At 39.1% G+C, this 20,879-nt stretch overlaps 1 protein-coding gene across 1 annotated transcript in view; it reads left to right on the forward strand.

The window, feature by feature from the left end:
* The first annotated feature begins 11,151 nt into the window (after window positions 1-11,151).
* Window positions 11,152-20,879, forward strand: part of Kcnd2 (potassium voltage-gated channel subfamily D member 2) — a 496,347-nt gene continuing 486,619 nt past the window's right edge. Inside the window, exons 1-2 of the mRNA XM_021165046.2 lie at window positions 11,152-11,708; window positions 13,046-14,366. Of these exons, the coding sequence (XP_021020705.1) occupies window positions 13,252-14,366 (1,115 nt within the window). The 5' untranslated portion in view covers window positions 11,152-11,708; window positions 13,046-13,251. The remainder of the gene's footprint in view (window positions 11,709-13,045; window positions 14,367-20,879) is intronic.

Consider the following 20,879-nt stretch of genomic DNA (forward strand, 5'->3'; position numbering starts at 1 on the left):
TGTCACTATTGGCATGGGTTCTAAGACCTCATCCTTGCTGCCTGGAAGTCACTATTCCCCGACTGGCCTTCAGATGAAGATGTAGACCTCTCAGTTCCTCCTGTACCATGTCTGCCTGGATGCTGCCAAGTTACTATCTTGATGATAATGGACTGTGAACCTCTGAACATGTAACCCAACCCCAGTTAAATATCCTTATAAAAGTTGCCTTGGCCATGGTGTCTGTTCACAGCAGTAAAACCCTATGTAAGACAGGGGGCAAAATTTGGAATGTAAATAAATAACACAACTAATAAAAATACTAAAAAAAATAAAATTAATGGAAGCTGAAGAGAAAGCTCAATGTTAAAGAACTCTAGATTCTCTTCCAGAGGACTAGGGTTTGACTCTTTGTTTTTACATGCAGCTAAGGACCTTTTGGAACTCCACTTCTAGGTGATATGACACCCTTCTGGCCTTCCAGAGCACCAGATACACACATGGTTTATAGACATCCATGCAAGCACAACAGTCATACACATAAAATAAAAGTAAATACATTTAAAAACATTAAAAATCTGGTGGCACATGCCTTTAATCCCAGCACTTGGGAGGCAGAGGCAGATGGATTTCTGAGTTTGAGGCCAGCCTGGTCTACAGAGTGAGTTCCAGGACAGCCAGGGCTATAGAGAGAAACCGTGTCTCAAAAAAACAAAAACAAAACAAAAACAAAAAAAAAAACAAAAACAAAAACAAACAAACAAAAAAAAAACACACACCAAACAAACAAACAAACAAACAAAAAAAACCCTTTAAATTATTTAAGGGATTATTAAATCTCTAATAAAAAATCCTCTTAGCACACTTTCTTCTTCATTCCTATTCTGATGGAATAGTCTACTCAACACTAATAACTCTTTACTTTCCAAGAAGTTTGCCTTCAGCATCATTAACAGGTACTTCATCCTTCTTTGTCACTGATAGTGCTCTACACACATGGTGGAGGAGTGTTCACATGGAGAATATCTCACTTCTACCAGTCTATTCTCATTGCGATTTCTCATAATGGAAAGTAGCAAGCTTGCTATTTTCTTTTGGAGCCAGTTATATAAATGAACACATATAACTTAAAAGACTTAAAAGACATCGGTTATCCAATACTGAGTTCATCTCTAAAAACATATGCATACAAGTAACATTATACAGGTTGGAAAGATAGTATTTGCTTATTTAATAGTGAAGAGAGAATGAGTGTGTGTATGTATATATCTAGATCTAGATCTAGATCTAGATCGAGATCGAGATCGAGATAGATAGAGAGAGAGAGAGAGAGAGAGAGAGAGAGAGAGAGAGAGATAGAGATAGATGTGTGTGTGTGTGTGTGTGTGTGTGTGTGTGTGTACAGAAATGGAGAAAATTAACATGAGAGAAAACAAGGTGTGTACACAAAAAGGTTTTGAGAAGAAAAAGAAGGGAAACTATGCAATTATTATTTAATTTCAAACCATAAAACAATGTATTAAAGCTATTGAAAATTAAAACAAGAACATTAACAATACCTTAATAAGCATCCAAACCCTGATGCTCCTTCCAACCTTATCACCAAGGGGCTGTTAATTTCAGTTGGAGAGCTGTTTCCATAAGGGTTCCACACAATGGGTGAAAATGAGAATTCATACAAATAGCCAAACAAACTCTAATAAGCTCTCTCAATTAGTATTTACCTGAGGGACTCGAACAATTTTAATGGAAAACCTGCTTAATAGCCATCTATTAAATAACCGATTTTCTTTATTTAAATTAAAATCTAACACAGGCTTAGTAACAAACAGGATTTATATACTGCAGTTTTATATATTGAGTTAATACAGGGGATGTTTATACTCACCAAATGTGAGTATTTCTTTGTTCTACTTTTCTTTAAGTTCTACTTTGGGGAATTTATTAAAGGGGACCATGTAAGTTTACATAAAAATAATGAACAAAATCAAGTCTTGACAGACTATATCAGATAGTATAGAGAGTCTGCCAGCAATGGATAGTTTTCTAGCAAAACAGGGCAACTTAATGAAAGATTTTTTTGTCCTTGTAAGACTCCTTCAGAGTTTTCTAGGCAGTATAATTTCACACAGTTCATCTTATACTATGTTAAATTGATTCTATGAAGATTATGGTCTTTTCTAGTTTAGGAGTAAAATTTGTGCTTCCTCAGCACTTTGCCTGCCCCCTTCCACTTGGTACTCACGATTCTTATGGCCCTGGAATGATTCTCTAGCAATTGCTCCCAATGTTATGATAAAAATCTTAAGAGGGACATTTATAATGCTCTCATTGTTCCTCTCTTCATCTCTAACAGACAGTCTGTCAGATAAGAATACACTTATGATAAAGACTCTACAGTAAAATGCATAAACAATATTTGCTTTGGGTTTAAACATGTTTCTACTGTCTCACAATACTTTTTCTCTCATTTAAGCTCATTTAGGATAGATTGAACTTAAATAACTAGAATACTAATGTTTCAAGTGGTTAACTTGCTGGGTGTTGTTCTGGAGGAGCTATGCATTACAAGGCTAAATTCTGTACCCTGATAGCTGGTTGCCCCAAGATGAGCAAATTCCCATATATTCTGGCCTTTTCTATGTAAATGTTGCTCTCTAATTTAAAGTTAATTGGCTAATAAAAGGCTAGATCCTGTGATTGGCAGAGAGAAAGAAAGGTAGGGGTGAGGATCAAGCAAGGGGTTTCAGGAGAGACCAGAAAAGGAAAAGGGAGATAGAGAGAGGAGAGGGCCTCCAGGAGAGGAGATAGATAATGAGCACATGGCCAGGTGAATTAGACCCTGAGGATAACCCAGGCAAGAATAAACCAGCAAGTAACAAGGGATATATGGCAGGGATGTGAGGCAGAATCGCTCATAACCTGCCCAATCTAGGCTTACAGCTTGTAAATAAAATACCAAGATTCTGTGTCTTTTATTCGATGTAGCCAAAATATATAATGTATTTTACACTACTTGTCATATATGTGAAGAATTAATAAAAACAATGTGATAACATCTGATTCTTCCTTTCTGCTTCGCCTTCCCTTTTTTCTAGATCATGTGTAAAGACACCAAAATGTATGAAACCGAGACTAAGTTTACAACAAAATCATGTTTATACTGGCATTATTAAGTATATTGGTTTATGAACAACTGCATGTATTAGTACTTGAACTTCAATGTATTAGGACATAGGGAAACAATTTTAAAACTTATGAGGAAGCAGTCAGGCAATGACATGATGCTTTGACTCTACACATGTTTTAGAATTTATTTTGGGGGGGGGTTTTTTTGAGAGTTTTTTTTTTAATTGAGCTTCTCAACAGGGGCTTAAATATTTATTTCTAAAAAATGTGTAATTCACTATATATATATGTGTGTGTGTGTATGTGTATACATATATATGCACACATATGTATTACATATACATACACATATATGTTTCATATATACATATGCACATACATATACATCTTATACATATACACATACATGTACATGTGCACATATGGCATGCACATACTACACACAAACACACATGCACTTGAATATAAATACACATAAACACGCACACACATATGTGTGTATATGTACATATACATGTATATACATATATATGTATATTTATAAGAAATAAATACATTATACTCTAAATATATTCTAATTTGATATGGGATAAGGAATGGTGGTAGAAAAATATGAGAAATATTTGTTCTCTATAATTCAAATATTGTTTTTTAAGGGTAGAAGAAGTGGTGTGAACAAAAGCACTGGAATAAGCTACTAACATTTTAAGGGGGAAAAACTTAGAAAATATTTGTTGGTGTTGCCTGGCATGACAGCACACAGTGTGGAGAATGCATGTTGTATGTCCATATCCAAGACTACAATGATGATGCACAATGGAATATCGGAAAACATTTCCAGAAACAATTCGGATTCATTGCACATTTGATTTTTAGGAGCTTTTTAGTCATTTAGCATTCAAAAGTCTTTTATTATGGCCAAATTTATGGCTTCTAAATTCAGTTATTTGATCTCAGATTGCCTAGCTGGGCTATAGACTTCTAATCTTCTACAGTATGACTGGTTTTCAAAACAGCATTGTGGGAATGTTGAAAAGAACCATGTAAAAATAGCTAAGAATTTTCTACATATGAAAAACCTTTTAAAGTGGGAATTTTTGAAGGTTTAAAACCTGGAAAGTACTTTGAGAGTGAACAAAGGGACAAAATAAATCAAGTTCAAGTTGTCAACTTATCCTTTTAATGGTGTCCCAAAGGGAGATACAGGTCATGGCACTTGCCACAGTGACTATATTCTAGAGGTTCTTGTGCCTTTTGAAATATCAATATGTTTAAAGCATTTAAGCAGCCTTAACAATGCTGTGTCATTCACATGTCTCCTGGTATGTCAAATTTGATTTCCGTATGAAGGAAAGGGATAGAAAGGAGAGAAGAAGGAAGGAATCTCATTGCTTTGTATTCTCACCTAAAATGTCATAAATCTCCCTATGTAAAATTAAAATAAAATATTGGAAATAAATGACATTCTAATTTTTAGCAAATAATTGTCTATGGATATTAAAATATTTTGTGTGGTAGGATAATGAGTGTGTGTTAATGTATGCTACTGTCAGTGTGTGCACACTACATCACACGTGTAGAACTCAGAATAAGCAAAGCCGTTGGTCATTACCCCCCACCTTGTTTGTGACATAATGTCCTGCTGTTCATTGTGGAATACAGAAGTCTATGTGTCTTGTCTGCTTTTAAATGCACCGGTCTCTGGTCTGTGTCTCCATTTTCACTGTAGGAATTCTGGGATTGCAAATGTGTGCTACTGAGTCTGGATTAACATGGGCTCTGGGAATCTGTATACAGGTCTTCCTCTTTGTGTAGCAAGTGCTTTAATCTCCAAGTTATCTCACCAACCACAATATGTTGGTTTAATAAAAAATGCACAAATTTGCAGTTGTTTGATTTCCATCAATAGTTTGTACTACAGAGCATAGTAAAAAATTGACTAAGCAAAGAGTTAACATGTGGACTACAAGAAAATATTTGTGAACTCTTCGTTAAACAAAGAATAGTATAGAGAATTCAAACAACAGAAAGAAAAATCCCATTCAAATGGGCAGTTAATCTGAATAGACAGTATTCAAAAGGAAGACCTATGGATGGACATCAAGAGTAAGAAAATTTGAAAGTACCTACCGTAAGAAAAATGTACACAGCAACTACAACAGGATGCAACTTTACCCCATTTAGGATGAACATTTTCAAAAATGCATAATGAAATTGGTTAGACTTAAGAGTACTAGGCAACCTCAGAAATTTGGAGAGAATATAAATTAATATACCTCTTAGAGCAATGACTATAGAGTAGAGAAGCCACTTTTCTTTCTGATGGAACAAAATGACTGTAGAGGAGTGATTTAAGGAAGAAAGGGTTCAATCTCACTAACAGTTTGAGGGGAACATGGCTTCAGGCAAGAGATACATGACTTTGGAAGTAAGGGGCTGGCTAGTCAACATTGTATCAGTGCTCTGGAAGCTGAGAAACATAAATGCTAGTACACAGTTATCTTCTCCTTTTAATTTAGTTCAGGACCAAGTCCTTGAAATGGTGCCACCTGCATTTAGGGTGGGCCTTTCCACATCAATTAACCTAATTAAGTAATTCCTCAGAGGTATTCCCAGAGGCTCCACTCCTAGGTGACATCAATATGAACTATCATATAGATATTCCAAAAAATGTAGAAGCAGAAAGGCCATATGGCTGCACATTCCCCTTCCTGGATACATATCCAGAGGAAGTGATTTCCTTTCTCTGTGTAGAGCAGCAGTTATTTACAATGTATAGATGGATAGCTAAAGAAAATACTGAATAAGTGCACAATGAATATCATTCAGCAGCAGAACTGATGAACTCCTGGCACCTTTAGCAACATAGTTGAAAGGGTATGAGGCATATACTTTCAGTTACTGGAAAGAAGTTCTGCTCATTGTATTAAACTGAATGAAAAGTAGCCCCCATTGGCTGCTGTATTAAAACATTTTGTCCCTTGTGGTTAGTAGTACTATTTGTGTGTCTGCATGTGTGTGTGTGTGTGTGTATGTGTGTGTGTTATAGAACCTTTACATTGTATGGCCTTGCTGAAAGAAACACAAAAGTAGAGGTGGTTTGAAGGTTCACAGCACCCCCTTCTTTATGGCCCTTCTGTCTGCATCCTGTGTCAACTTGTGATGTGATCAGCCAGCCTATTGCTCCAGGGCATGCTGCTATGCTCTTATCACCATTATGAATCTTTTGGAAACACAGACAAAATAAACTCTTTTATCTATTGCTTATGATTATGTTATTTTATCGCCATAATAGCAAAGTAACTAACAACCTCACTTTGAGCACTATCTTTCTTAGGAGAGGGAAGATCACAAGCAAATCTCAGGTATTAAAATGTCTGAAGAAGAGGAGCTGGACAGTTTTGAAGAGTTATATAATTTCCCCCATGAAGCATATGACTTGAGATGAATGTTTCATAACTGTGGAAAAAGAGAAATTATGACCATTCCCAGATCCAGGCAAAACACTAAATTTTGCAAACTAGAATTAGCTGGGCATAATTATAGTCAAATAATGTTAAAGTAGCAAGACATGAAGTTTATAGGATAGAAAAAGGTGAGATTAGAGATAGCTCTCTCCTTTCTAAGGACTAATTTCTGAACAAATAGAAAACTATGGAAAGTGGTTATGACATCAATTTAGATGCAATAAGAACTATATTCTAAATAAAATTTATATAGGTTGCAAATAAATAAAAAAGATTCTATTTTTAAATGTTATGATTGTATTTATAGAAAATTTTAAGAATAATAGAGTTCAACAAAATTTCAAGGCATAGAATCAATAAGGAAAATCTCATTATACTTCAATGTAGCAAGAATGAACATATGAAAAGGGAAATATAATAGATCATAATATCTCCACAGGAAATACAATTTAGGCATAAACCCAATAAAAACATGTACAGTATCTGGATCTTAAAAGTTACAAAATTCCCGTAAAAGATAAAAATCAAAATAAGTGGGGAAACACCCAGTATAGGAAGCCTGCCAATTCTCCAAAGTTGATTTATAGATGTAATAAAATTCCTGTTAAAAAAAACCACCCTGATATTTTTGCACATTCAGACATTTATTATAAAATTTACTAAAAAGAAGGAAGGGCAGACAACAAATAAAACAATTTAGAAAAACAATCTAAAGTAGTCTGAATTTTTTCCCACCTGGTATTAAGAATTATTGTATAATTATAGTAATCAAAAGAGGTGGGATGTTAGTGGTTGATACAGACACAGAGATGAACAAACCAGGATAGAAAAATAGAAACAGATCCACTAGAAACATTCAAGGGTGTTCTGACAAAGCTTAAAAAATGTATCAGTGGTGGGAAGAACACCAGACATTTCAATAAAAAATACAACTGTTGTTTCAGTGATTTGAGAACAAAAGAGATGTCAAAAGAAAAATATTAGAATGAAACTGATTTTATGTAAAAATTAAGTGGGAAAAAAGGTTATAAGTTTGATTTTAAAATATAAAATATAAAGTGCTCAGAAAATATAGAGAAAATATTAAGGAATATTAATTCCTTGAAGGCAGCAGTGTAACTAAAAAAAAAAGTTTTTAAATTGAGTTTCACCAAAATTAAAACTTTTGCATTATTATAGACTCATGAAAAAGATTCAAAACAAGCTACACAGAAGAAAAAACTGAAAACAAGGTATCAGATGCAGGAAAACTGATTAGAATATAAATACTGTTCAAAGTAAACATATAAGAGCAATCAAATTTAAAATGGAGAATGACAAGGAAGGGCACACCATTTAAATGCAGAATATGTACAGATGACAAATAAACACAAAACACCTTCCATAAAATCAGTCATTAAGAAATTAAAAGTGAAACTGTAATGAAATACAAATGATAATCATTGTAGACCAGTAGTGAATGTGGGATGATCAGATTTGAATCATGAATATATTGCTACAGTAAGGGGGAAATCCAGCGCTAACTGGATCCCAGTCCAATTTGCTTATGTAGGGTGAAGCATCTTAAAGTGAGGATGGGGGTGGAGGATGCTGGAGAAGCAAAGGCTTGACTGAAGGAGGGGAGTACAAAATCACTAAACCATGGAAGGACTGGAATGAGCCCTGTATGATGCGGTGCTCAAACAACTGGTGCTCATGCAGCTTAGCTCTGTGTGTGCTCAGGTTGGGAGGCACTCTTAGCATCTTCTGGATTGACTGGATCAATTCCTTTATCAGCCTTAAGTATTCTCCCATTAGGCGATCTCAAGAAGTTATTCTAGGTAGCATTCTCAAAGAGATAAGTGGCAGAGAACAGATTAGTGGGTGGATTATCAGAGCTATAGGGTGGGTTGGTGTCTTATGCTTATAAAAGGGAATCCTTGTTTTTGATGTTCTTCATGCCTATTATGGTGGATCAACTAAAGCTAGAACTAAGGATAGATGCAAAAGTCAGTGTTTGTAAATCTGATAGATTTTAAATGGGTTAGTAGATTACATTTTCTGTACTTAGAAAGTTTGTGTTCCCCGAATTCCTATGTTGAAATACACTCCACAATGAGGTAGCAATAGTATTTGGAGGTTTTGGGAAACTATTTCACAATGAAAGTAATGATTACACCAGACATTTCAAGGTTGGGATTAAGCCCAAGAGGGATGTCTTCTCCTCCTACTACAGGAGACAACATTAGGTGTGAATGCCTGATAACAGAAAAGAAAGACTCACTACATATCAATACACTTGACCTTCCAAAACTACTGGCCACTTGACCTTGGATTTCTGGCTTCTAGAACTGTGAGACACAAATATATGTTTTCATAAATTTCCCAGTTTGTGACTGTTCAAATGGATTCAGAGGATATGAGTGTTACCTTCTGGCTGTGGTTTAATAGGATTTGAAGTGATGATACCTTTAGGGGAAGTAGATGATAGTTATAAGGAACCCATACCTATATACCTATACCTATACCTATACCTATACCTATACCTATACCTATACCTATACCTATACCTATACCTATACCTATACCTATACCTATACCTATACCTATACCTATACCTATACCTATACCTATACCTATACCTATACCTATTCTTCACTGGTCTTAAGATTGTTCTTAACAACAACACCTCTAAATACCATGGAAGAATGAATTGGTAGTGAGAATGGGATGGATAGTCAGACATACTGGGTCACTGTGTGTCTGCTAGGGGAAGTAATAAAGGAATGAGTGCCATCAGGGCCCTTTCCTGGTCTTCACTTATCAGGAGAGGAAAGGAGAAACTGATATGATTAGGAGATGGTAGTGAATTCAGTTTTATTGTGCTGAGTTTTCTTTTGCTGCCCATTTAATCAATGTGGTATAGGATGCAGGATGGGAAGGCAATGAGGATGACCTGGATTCTTGGGAAAGGGAAGGGAAACACACGCACTCTGGTGGGTTTTCAATCTCTGTATGTTTCAATGAACGACTGAAAATTAAAATGTCAGGTACTTGCCTGTTGGGAGAGGGAGATATGCTTTATTCAGAGATAAAAGCAAGTATGATGTCTGTGGGAATTTCATGCACAGCCTGGATAAGATGAATTGCGTGAGCATTAAAATAATAAAACAGCTAGTTTCCATGTTCTTAGTAAAACACATTGAAACTTGAAAATATTATCTTTCATTTTTACAACAGGGCTAAAATGTTTTGTTTTATTATCTGTATTTTTCATTCATAGATGTTAACTAGTTTGTTAAATAAAATCAAATAAGTAAACTATTTCCTGAGCAAGAATCTGAATATAGATATGTTTAACCTAAGCTTAAATCTAGGTAAGTTTAGTTCTCTGCACTGTGAGTAGCTGCTTGTGAAGAACGGGTTACAGTGCCTTCCAAAATTGGAGATGTTATATTTTCTAAGGCTTCTCATGAAGTTAAGTATTTATTTTATGTTTGTAAGTATTTGATCTGCCAGTGGAAAAGGTCTGCTTCAAAGTCTGTTCCATCCTTACAGGGTAGGATGATATAATGGGCTTTTCGTACCTATGCCTCCTACTTACTTGGATGGCATGCTTTCTTCATGTTGCCAAGGTGCCATCCTTTTTATTTGTGCTAGCTTATTTGTTTATAGCAATTGGAAGGTAATCCCCTCCTTTCAATTTGCTAGTTTTCAGCCTTGCAGGCCTCGCAAGCATCCTTCACTTGGCTAATACAAACAAACAAACAGCAGGTGTCCTAAACTTCCCTGGCACATTAGCTGCAGCCTTACTACCTACCAGCACTGGGATTCCTAACCCTGCACGGAGAACTAAGCGCAGTGAGCAAACATCCATCTTGACAGTTAAACCCATATATTATAGGGGATGTTTATCCCCATTCTTTGATGATTTTTCTATACTTTAAGTTCATAGGTTCTCTTTGAGCATTCATTTAAAGTGGGCACATCAAGCCTACAGTCGATTTCTTTACAGCAAATCACAACCCACTTTCTTTCTAAACAAAAGACAAAGCCTTGAAAAATAATTTTCATGTAGAAGTCAGTCTGCTCCTTCTAGTGAACTCCACTTTTCCAGTGGTCTTAATGGTTTTGCTGATCATGCTTTGGTACTTCCGATGTAATTTTTCAAAGACATTTCAATAGGAAACTCTGTACATCATATTCCATGTCCATCAGAATGCAGTCTGAAGCTTGAACAATGCGTGACATATAAACACTGAAAAGGTGGGTGGTCGCAGGAAATTTAAGGATGTTTACGTGATCAGATTCTCTGTTGAATCAGTAAATTTTTCTGATCCTTTGCCTTTCTAAAGCGGCAACCTTAGATGTAAATTTAACTTCTCGCCACTCCCGCCATCTAGTGGCCATGGTTGTTAAAAGCTTGGTTTTAAGGAAGACACTTAATGACTGGGGGCGGGGTACACGAAGACCAAAATCGGTTGGCCACTACAATTTTCCTGTCTCTCCTCACATCACTCACCCTTCACCCGGGCACCTTTTCTTTCTTCGGTCATTTTAGATATGGGCAGGGATGCGCAAAGGGCATGAAGAGACACACACTCTCAGAGACTCACGCCCCTGCACACTGACATTTAGAAAAGGGTCTAAATTCTCCTGTCATTTGCAAAGGACAGGGGGAAAGGAGTTGTGGCAAGAATTAACCAGGGGAGACTTGTGTGACTTTTCCAGCAAGTTGGACGGGTAATATATTAGCCTTAGTAACATTAATATCTGTTTTGAACACAAATAATTTTAAAAAAATAAATAAAGGAACGTGGGAGAATCACTTAAAAATTCTGTCGCGGAGCTTTGCAGGTTCTGCGACCCAGTCGCCCCCCAAAGGCAACCAATTCCTTCGCGTTCCGCTCTGTTCACCCTCCTTTCCAGCTTTTCTCGAATTTTGTTTTCTTTTTTCTTGCCCCCCTTTCCCACGCTCATCTGGAACCGGGGCTCCGGAGGCAGCAGTAAGCCACCGGTCCCCTTCCTCCTCTCTTCCATCAAACAGCCACGGCCGAATGCCTTGAAGCTTCCCTTTGTTCATCCGAGGCTCGCTCATCCCCGGGGTAGAACCACCTGGATGCTCTGCCTTGGTGACATTTGGCGTCGAGGCTGGTGGGTGGCTAGGGTGGAGCGAGAGGAGCCCGAGGGGGCGGGGGCGGAGAAAGGTCAAGGCGAGGGAAAGGCAGGAGACGCCTTTGCCTAACCTGCGTGGCGGGGCTTGCGTGCGGCTCTCGCTCTCTTCCCAGCTTATTTATCGATCGAACGGGCAGAGCTGCGCGCGGAGCTCGGGGGAGATGCGGGACCACCCACTGGCGGGGAAGCAGCGAGCAGCCCTCTCGCGCCCCCGCGCCGCTGAGCGCCTCCTGCCTCCTCGCCCGGACGCCAGCCCGCTCCCGCCTCGGTCCCGGCCCCACGCCGCCACCGCCCGCCCCGCAGCCCCGCAGCCCCGCAGTCCCGGCGCCCCGCAGCCCCGCAGCGCCCCGACCCCGGGGACGCCGGCCGCGCAGTAAGTTGGCAGGAGCGAGTGGCCTGGGCGGCTCGCCTCCCCCGCACCTTTTTGAACTTGTTGCTGTTGGCTCTGCTCGCCTGCGCCTGGCTTTTGGGAAGGTGACAAGGAGGAGGGAGGCACGGAGGGTGGGGGAAGGGGACGGAGAGCTCGCCAGAGCTTTATTTATGCTCCCCGGGAGCCTGGGATCTGGCTGCTCGGGAGCCGCTGGCTCTGCTTTTCCCTTTCCGGGTACAAGGCGACAGCAAAGTCTCTATGCAACTCAGCCCCGGTGCGCACTTTGCCAGGTATGTACCGCGGGCGAGGCGCGTTCTGCGCGGAGGCAGATGCTGCTGCCGCCACGGCGGCGGCGGCTGCCAGCTCCCGGGCTCTATAACTGTCACACTGCACCTGAGCTGAACTTGAACAGAGAGTGAAAGGGCCCATCGGGCAAACGCTCTCGGCTAGCGCAGAGGGTGTCAGTCGTCGTTGTGGGGGGAGAAAGAGCTCTAGACCGACGCCCCCCGCCGCGAGCCCTGCACTTCACCTCCATCTCTGCAAGCGCAGCGTGAGTACAGGCGGCCAGCGGACTCCAAGGGACGCGGGACAGCGGCTGTGACCGCATCTCCGGAGCTACAACAACAGGTCGTCTTTTTGAGACGCCTTTGGCGGGAAGGACCACTTCAGCAAAAGGGGAAGGTGAAAGGGTTCTTTCTTTTAAGAGACTACCACTGGTTGACTTTCCCTGTTTCCTCTCTCCTGCTCTATATACCGACCCCATATCTACCAGACTGTATCAGGGGAGAAGCGAAGACACCTGTTTGAAGCCAGGCTGTCTCTGAAGTCACCTGTACGTTTACATGTGCCAGGACCTGCCCTGGTCCAACTCTTGGCAGAGATTTGTTTAGGCTTTATGGAGAGAGATTTTTAGGTCACTGTATCTTTTTTTTTTTTTTTTCCTTAGTATTCCAAATACTTCTGTGAGGGAAACCTGACCTCCTTGAGTACTGTGACTTGACCTGCGCCACCTTGGAATAACGGTGTTCCTGTGAGCAGTGTTCCTTCCCCCAGTGTTTTGCCTGAGGTGAAGAAGTGGGGCATTTTCTTACTTTCATTGTGTTACTTTGGGTGACACCCTGCTCCCTCTTGTGACCTCCACTTCCAGACAACATGGCAGCCGGTGTTGCAGCATGGCTGCCCTTTGCCAGGGCAGCCGCCATTGGGTGGATGCCTGTTGCTTCCGGGCCTATGCCTGCGCCCCCAAGACAGGAGAGAAAAAGGACTCAGGACGCTCTGATCGTGCTGAACGTGAGTGGCACCCGTTTCCAGACATGGCAAGACACCCTGGAACGATACCCAGACACTCTGCTGGGCAGTTCCGAGAGAGACTTTTTCTACCACCCAGAGACCCAACAATACTTCTTTGACCGTGACCCGGACATCTTCCGCCACATCCTCAACTTCTACCGCACAGGGAAGCTTCACTATCCCCGCCATGAGTGCATCTCGGCTTATGATGAAGAACTGGCCTTCTTTGGCCTCATCCCAGAAATTATTGGCGACTGCTGTTATGAGGAGTACAAGGACCGCAGGCGGGAGAATGCGGAGCGCCTCCAGGATGATGCAGACACTGACAATACAGGAGAGAGTGCGCTGCCCACCATGACTGCTAGGCAGAGGGTCTGGCGGGCCTTTGAGAATCCCCACACCAGCACCATGGCCCTGGTGTTCTACTATGTGACTGGGTTCTTCATTGCCGTCTCAGTCATCGCGAATGTGGTGGAAACAGTTCCATGTGGGTCTAGCCCAGGGCACATAAAAGAACTGCCTTGTGGGGAGAGGTATGCGGTGGCCTTCTTCTGCTTGGATACCGCCTGTGTCATGATCTTCACGGTTGAGTACTTGCTTCGCCTGGCCGCAGCACCTAGTCGTTACCGTTTTGTGCGCAGTGTCATGAGTATCATCGACGTGGTGGCCATCCTACCCTATTACATTGGGCTGGTGATGACAGACAATGAGGATGTCAGTGGAGCCTTTGTCACACTCCGAGTCTTTCGAGTCTTCAGGATCTTTAAGTTTTCCCGCCACTCTCAAGGGCTGCGTATACTGGGGTACACCCTGAAGAGCTGTGCGTCAGAACTGGGCTTCTTGCTCTTTTCTCTCACAATGGCTATCATCATTTTCGCTACCGTTATGTTCTACGCAGAGAAGGGCTCTTCAGCAAGCAAGTTCACCAGCATCCCGGCAGCCTTCTGGTACACCATCGTCACCATGACAACACTGGGGTAGGTGCCTTTGTAGGAAATGGAATGGTAATTGGACATGAGTTGTGTTGATTATGAATCTCTTAAGGCTTCCTGATGCTTTAGAGTGACTACATTTTTTTCTCTGAATGAATTTATGAAAGTACTATTTAAAAAGTTTGGAAACAAATAATTTTGATCTGTGAAATGGGTATGGCAAAAACGATTGAAATTACTTGGGAGTTATAGGCAAATATTAATTACTGATACCATAAACTGACCAATATAGACTTAATAGACTAATTAATAGATGTGGATGATATGTCTTTCAACCTAAGAGCCCTGTCTAATTTTATATCATTATATAAATTGTAGATTTTCATTATGAGTAATGGGTTATACTTAGAATATCAGATTGGAAACAGGTCAACTATACAAAATATAATGTTTGGAAGTCCAGGTTTGTCTCTCTTTTTTTTTTTTTAAAGAAACATATGACTGTCATCACTAGAGTTTTCAGAAGCTATGGGTCCCATCAGTCAAAGAGTCTGCAGATGGTCCATCAACTACACTTGGAAGGCAGAGGAGTGTCTGTGAAATTATTGGCCATCATAGGCCAGTTGCAGTGTACAATTTTGGGTTCTGAATTTCTTCTAGAATTCTTCTCTTCCTTCTTTTATTTGAGGGCATGAAGTTTTACAAACCAAAGGAATCTATTCTGAATTCCTGTTGTCTGAAACAGACTTTTCAGGAAAGAATTAGTATTTATTTAGATGTTATAAAGAATGCCGTGGAGTGATTACTGATGTTCCTCAAACTGCAGACAAGGAGCAGCACTTGCCAGAGGAGAAAAACTAATAAAATAAACTAGAAAGAGAGGGCTCCTTTGTAGAGTTCTTAGAACATCCTTGGAGAGGTATCACAGTTGCTCCTTTAGCTTCGTTGCTGCCTTTCTTGCCTAGGTAATCAGCGTAAGAAGGATTTGGTAAGGACTACAGGAAAAAAAAAAGTTATTCCCAAGGCTGTATTTTCAGCTTTGTGTTTCTGGCTCATTTAATTGGCTTCTTTAAATGACATTGTGGTTAAAGTCAACTTAATTTTATTGGCCATATTGTGCTGAACAGAATTTCTCGTGTTATATGGCCAACTAGTGGAATATGTTTTTATGAGGGGAAATTTCTGGCTGAGTTAATGAAGAGACTGGCTGAAGTAAAATATAGTGCTTTGGATTTTGATTAAGCCTCCCATATCTTTGAGGGTGTAATTATAGCTTTTAAAGGTGAAGGAACAGAACATGATTCCTTCTGCCTTCATTCCCCTTTATTCTGCTGGTCGTTTTGTGACAGATAAGAGAGGATGCGGCAGATTATTACAGGTGCTTACCCTTTCTCCAAAGAGTTATGCTTATTTTTTTGTTCTGTCTCTGTATTATGTTGAATCATGCAAGGACAATCAGGTAGTGAGGATTGCTGTCATCATTTCACATCTGAGCCATCCTAAAGAAGATCTCTGTTAAGAAGAAAACAAAGGAGGAGCTATGGAGAGGCAATACCCTTTACAAAATGTGGTGGTCTGCAGGATGTTTGTGAGGTCTCAGCGAGTCTTTTAACATTGCCTACTGTCTAGGTGATCGAATGGAGGCATTGTTACAAGAAATGGAGACAAATTTCTAATTTTAAGGAGCTGAAATTCTAAACATGAGAAGTTAATGTTAATATTCATTTCTGGAGATGGCTTGCAATTCTTACTCTATCTTGAAATGTATGCTACTTTCTGAAAAAAAAATGGGGCTGTGTTACTGTTACTGCTCACAAGCATGCTCTTGTGGATGATTTAAGAAAGCACGTTGAAATACTTGAGCAGCACCTAAGCAATTGATTTCATTTGTTTGTCATACAGGGGAGCAAATAAGAACAGTTAAATATATGAACTTTCTAGAACTTGGAAGCAGTAAGGGGGTTGATTTTTAAGAATTTCAGTTTCACTGAAGTTGAATTTTTATTCTTTTTTAATGAAATTAAGCTAATTAATGATTCAGATTGAAAAAAAAAACAACAGTCAGGCTTTTACTATGTAGAAGCAATAAAAGTATGCTTTATATAATACATGAAACTGTCTTAAAGGAATATCTACAGTCCCTTTTCTAAAGTTTATAGTATTTTAATTGCCTGGACAAATAGACTCTTAAATGCCTTGTCTTTTTGGTGTCTTATTGTTAGAAGCCTTGCGGCTCTGTGCTATTTAAGAATGGAAGAGATGTAGCATAACTGTCTGTGACTTTGTCTTGTGTGCTGCAACTTTAGAAGGTTAAGTATAAACTTTCCAGAAAATATGCAGTAGTTTTAGCAGTTGTCAAGCTGTGACTGATAGATGCTCAGGACTTTTTTACCAGACTTCCTATATTCTCTTTATGTGGCTATTATTTTTAATGAAGCTAATATTTATTAATTGATGATATCAGATGTGAAATTAATATCCCACATGATTTTATCAGAAGTGCCACCTGATATGAATACTGTTTTCATGAGAAGAAAAGTAACCAACTACACCCTGATTCAGGTCTGACAGAATCAACTTGTACTGCTGAGGTCATTTTAGAGGATGTCCCGTGGGTTTTGGCTTTGAAGGCCTCAGTGTGTCTATCTTGGGACTAATGTATTTATATAGTGTTCTCAAATATTAGCTTTTTCATAGACTATAATAGACTATGCTTACTAGGTAAGGATCTAATCTGCCAGTAAAAAGAACATAGTTTTAAGGATACTCATCTTGTATGAGTAAACTTACAAAACATTGAAAAATATTAACAAAAGAATATAAGAGGAAACCTTTTTAAATGCTTAGACTGAGTGATATGTGTACCAGTCCTTTCATCTCACCCCTCCGTTTTTGAGCATATTTATTTGCTGACAAAGGACCAGGGAACCACTTCCCTGCCCTCCCCTTGTAATTCCCTTTCCAAAATGTAGAGTCTATTGCTTTGAATTATCTGAGACTAGAAAGAACCCATAGAATCTTTGGTCAGGGTTTGGGACAGCATATCCAGTTGATGTATTTTTCTCAGGTGGAAGTGCTTGCATAATGATAAAATTTTGGAGATTTCTAAGTATTTTCTAATGACCACCAGAAATTGAATTGCAAACATGGTTCAGTGGAGTTGAGCCCTGGCTTGCACTCTTCATGCTCACAACTTTTGCATGGAAGAGGTCCCAGGTGGCTCAGTAAATCCTTGGGAACTTAATATTATGTTAGGCCAAATTTGTGTTCCCAGTCATGTTTCCTAACCATATTGCTCATAGCATGAAGCTCAAGGAGTTCAGAAATACCGTTCTGTTTCTGTGGTTCGTTCCACTTCTTTAACCATAAAACCTAATTGTTTTCTTCAAAGGTTTTTTTTTTTTTAATATGGGAATAAAAATGGCTGTGTGATATTTCTATAAACCTTGAACATAAAAATCAAATGCTGTAAATATTTTGATCTCTGAACAAACTTGAAAAAGCTAAAACATTGATATGCTCACTGGAAGGAAAAAATAAAGTAGAATTACAGCTTTGGTCATAGATAATGATGTGGTGGTCTATTTCTAAAGCTTTAAAAGAGCAAAAAAATGCCCACCCTTCCTGTATTTCAATTTTAATAGTTCTAGTGAATTATAATTTTTGGTTGTTTTCTGAGACAAGGTCTGATGGAGATCAGGATGGTTTTGAACCCAGTGTACAGCTGAAACTAGCCTTGAACTCTTGATTGACCTGCTTGCACATCCCAAATTTTAGATTCTAGGCATATGCCATCATTCTCAGTTTGTAAATTTTGCTTGTGAGAAACAACAACAGAACAAATGCAAGACTAGTTAGAAGTTAATCCAGTGGTAAAAGCTGCTTAACAAAAGAGAATATTGCATTTTTGTCTCAGTATCAAATGAAAAGTAAAAAGCAATGTAATTTTATTACAAATTATCTCACAAATCATTTTTTCTTAGAAAGGCATAATTTAAGAGTTTATTACACATATATGATCATATCCACCAAGTAGGATAGTTTGAGAAATATGCATTTAAATAAAAGACTGAAGATTCCATTTTTGCGTCTGGGGGACTTCTAGGATAGCATTTGAAATGTAAATGAAGAAAATACCTAATTTAAAAAATTATGAAAAAAAAAGATAAGTTCTCATTGGCTATTTCTGATTTACCTAAAACTTGCTATGTAAACCATGATGTCCTCAAAGTCTTAGATATGTACATTTAAATAGCATCCTCCTATTACCTAGTACTATGTAGGTAATATAGATTTGGGGAATGCTGGGAGGATAATTTGCAAAATTTGTTATTTACAAACTTCCAGTTTTCTCAGTTCTTCCGAGAAATGAGTGTAATCATAGTATCTTGTGTGGTTTTCTCTACACAAATACTGCTAATGTGTGGACCTGTAAATCTTTAGAGGTGAGAGGCACACACATTTTTTTTCTGGTGAAGAAAAATACTCCGGATAACACTCATTTTTATTTTGGTATGCCTTTGTATTCATATAAAGTTCTTTATAGGGAATTATCAGACTGTTGACATGGAGTTTTAGAGAAATACAGAGAAGCAAGATACACACACACACACATACACACACACACACATATATATATATTCGCTCTTAAGGATCAAAGAAAAATCATAAAATGTTTCATTATATTATAATCTTTAATTTGATTTAGAAATAGTATCAGATTACGTTTTTCAAATTATATATTTTAGCATCTAAAATGTGCATCTTCAGTTTCCACTTGATTTCCAGACAGAAGTGTGCCAGAAAAAAATATGTGTGCTAGAAGGGGGGCTGTTCTTTTGTTCGTCTCAGTTCCTTTTGACTTATTAAATACTTACTTTATTTTTAGAATTAAATCACTTATTTCTGTGTTTCCCCCTTCTCTAAGTGTGTGTCTGAATGTGTTGGTTTGTGTGTGTGTGCGCGCGCGTGTGTGCTTACATTAGGAGGCCAGAGGTTGATACCAGCTGTCTTCCTTTTGGGTCCTTCACTTTGGTTTTTCAGACAGGGTCTCTCTGAAGAAGGATCTTGCAATTTGGCTCCACATGGTGAGCCACTGAGTTCCAGGAATCTTATCTTCACCTCTGCAGCCCTGACATTATGAATACTTCTACATGAATTTAATTTATATTGGATCTTGGGGTTCAAGTTGTCCATGCTTGCAGGACAAGCACTTGTCTTCCTTACATTTGTTTGGGGAGATGCTTCTGAAGCTCAAATCTCCTTTCCTTTATATTTTCCATTTTGTTGTAGTCCAGGATGACCTCTGACTCAGAAGGGAGCTAGCTAAAGATGGCCTTGAAATCCTGATCCTTTTGTTTCTATTGCCCATGGCCTGGGATTATAGACCCCTGCTACCATACAAAAGTTTTACTGCCTGGTTTCTCAATCCCTAGAGGAAGATGTGCTTTTTTATTGAAAGTCTGTCATTTTGTATATATGAGAATTTTGTAGATTGCCCATAAATGAAATAACGAAATTGTAGTGGTAATTTTTGAAATTTCAGCTTTTTTACTTTTTTAATCCTGAAAATTCCAAATGTGTCTAAAAATGTGTTGTAATAATTATTTAGGGCTCACTTCACTAGGTGAATATGCGAGTAGACTATTTATTGCATTAGTACAGTTCATCTTCCCACCCCAGTTATGAACTCTGCAACACACTGTTCATGTCTGTACCATCCCTGCTAGACTGTGTGGATTCCACTTCAGTCTTTGCCCTTATTTATCCAGCCCTGGGGTAGATCATGCCAACACCCAGTCACTATCATATGGCTGCAGATTCTCCTCTGGTGAACTTTTAGGCCATTTGGAGCAAACTAATTAATGATACCTGGCCTGATGCAAATGAAAATCAAGCAATTATGTTGCCTAGATTACCTTAAAAGAGTTGGCTTGTGAAAGCTTGAAAATGTGCACTTTACATTTTCTTTCTTTGAAAGAGTAAGAACAGTGAGGGGAACATTCACTGTGAAGGAGTATTGTTTTCCTATCAGAATACTAATAATTTACCCCCTCACACTCTATATATGTCTTACATTGTCTTCTGAACACAATAGTAACAATAGCAACAACACACATGCACACATTCATGTTGTTAGGTCTCAGGCTGCCCAACTGTCCAGAAATGAGTTCAACTTGTACTATAGGATTATTCCTGGAGGTTACATAAAAGCCAGTATTCCTCAGGAAATTGTGAAACCAGTTTCTGTCTGCCCAGAAAAGAGTTCTTTTCCTTACTACTGACAGAAGGCAGGTACGGCTGGCTACCTGTGGCATCAATCAGAGTACCAAACCCAATGCTGGCTGGCCTCCAGCGTTTCCCAGTATTACAAGGACTTACCATACATTTCGAAGTCCACAAACACATCCTAGACCTTCTCCTCTACTCCTCTACCCTAAGTCCTTCAGGTTCAAGGGCTGCGCTTTCTCCAGCTCACATCCTTCTGAAAGCCTGGCTCTTCTCACTGTTCTCTCTTGGTCCCTGCTCATTCTCATTCTCACTCATTATGCTGTTCTC

This window comes from Mus caroli, chromosome 6 (assembly GCF_900094665.2).
Source record: "Mus caroli chromosome 6, CAROLI_EIJ_v1.1, whole genome shotgun sequence".
Taxonomy (NCBI): domain Eukaryota; kingdom Metazoa; phylum Chordata; class Mammalia; order Rodentia; family Muridae; genus Mus; species Mus caroli.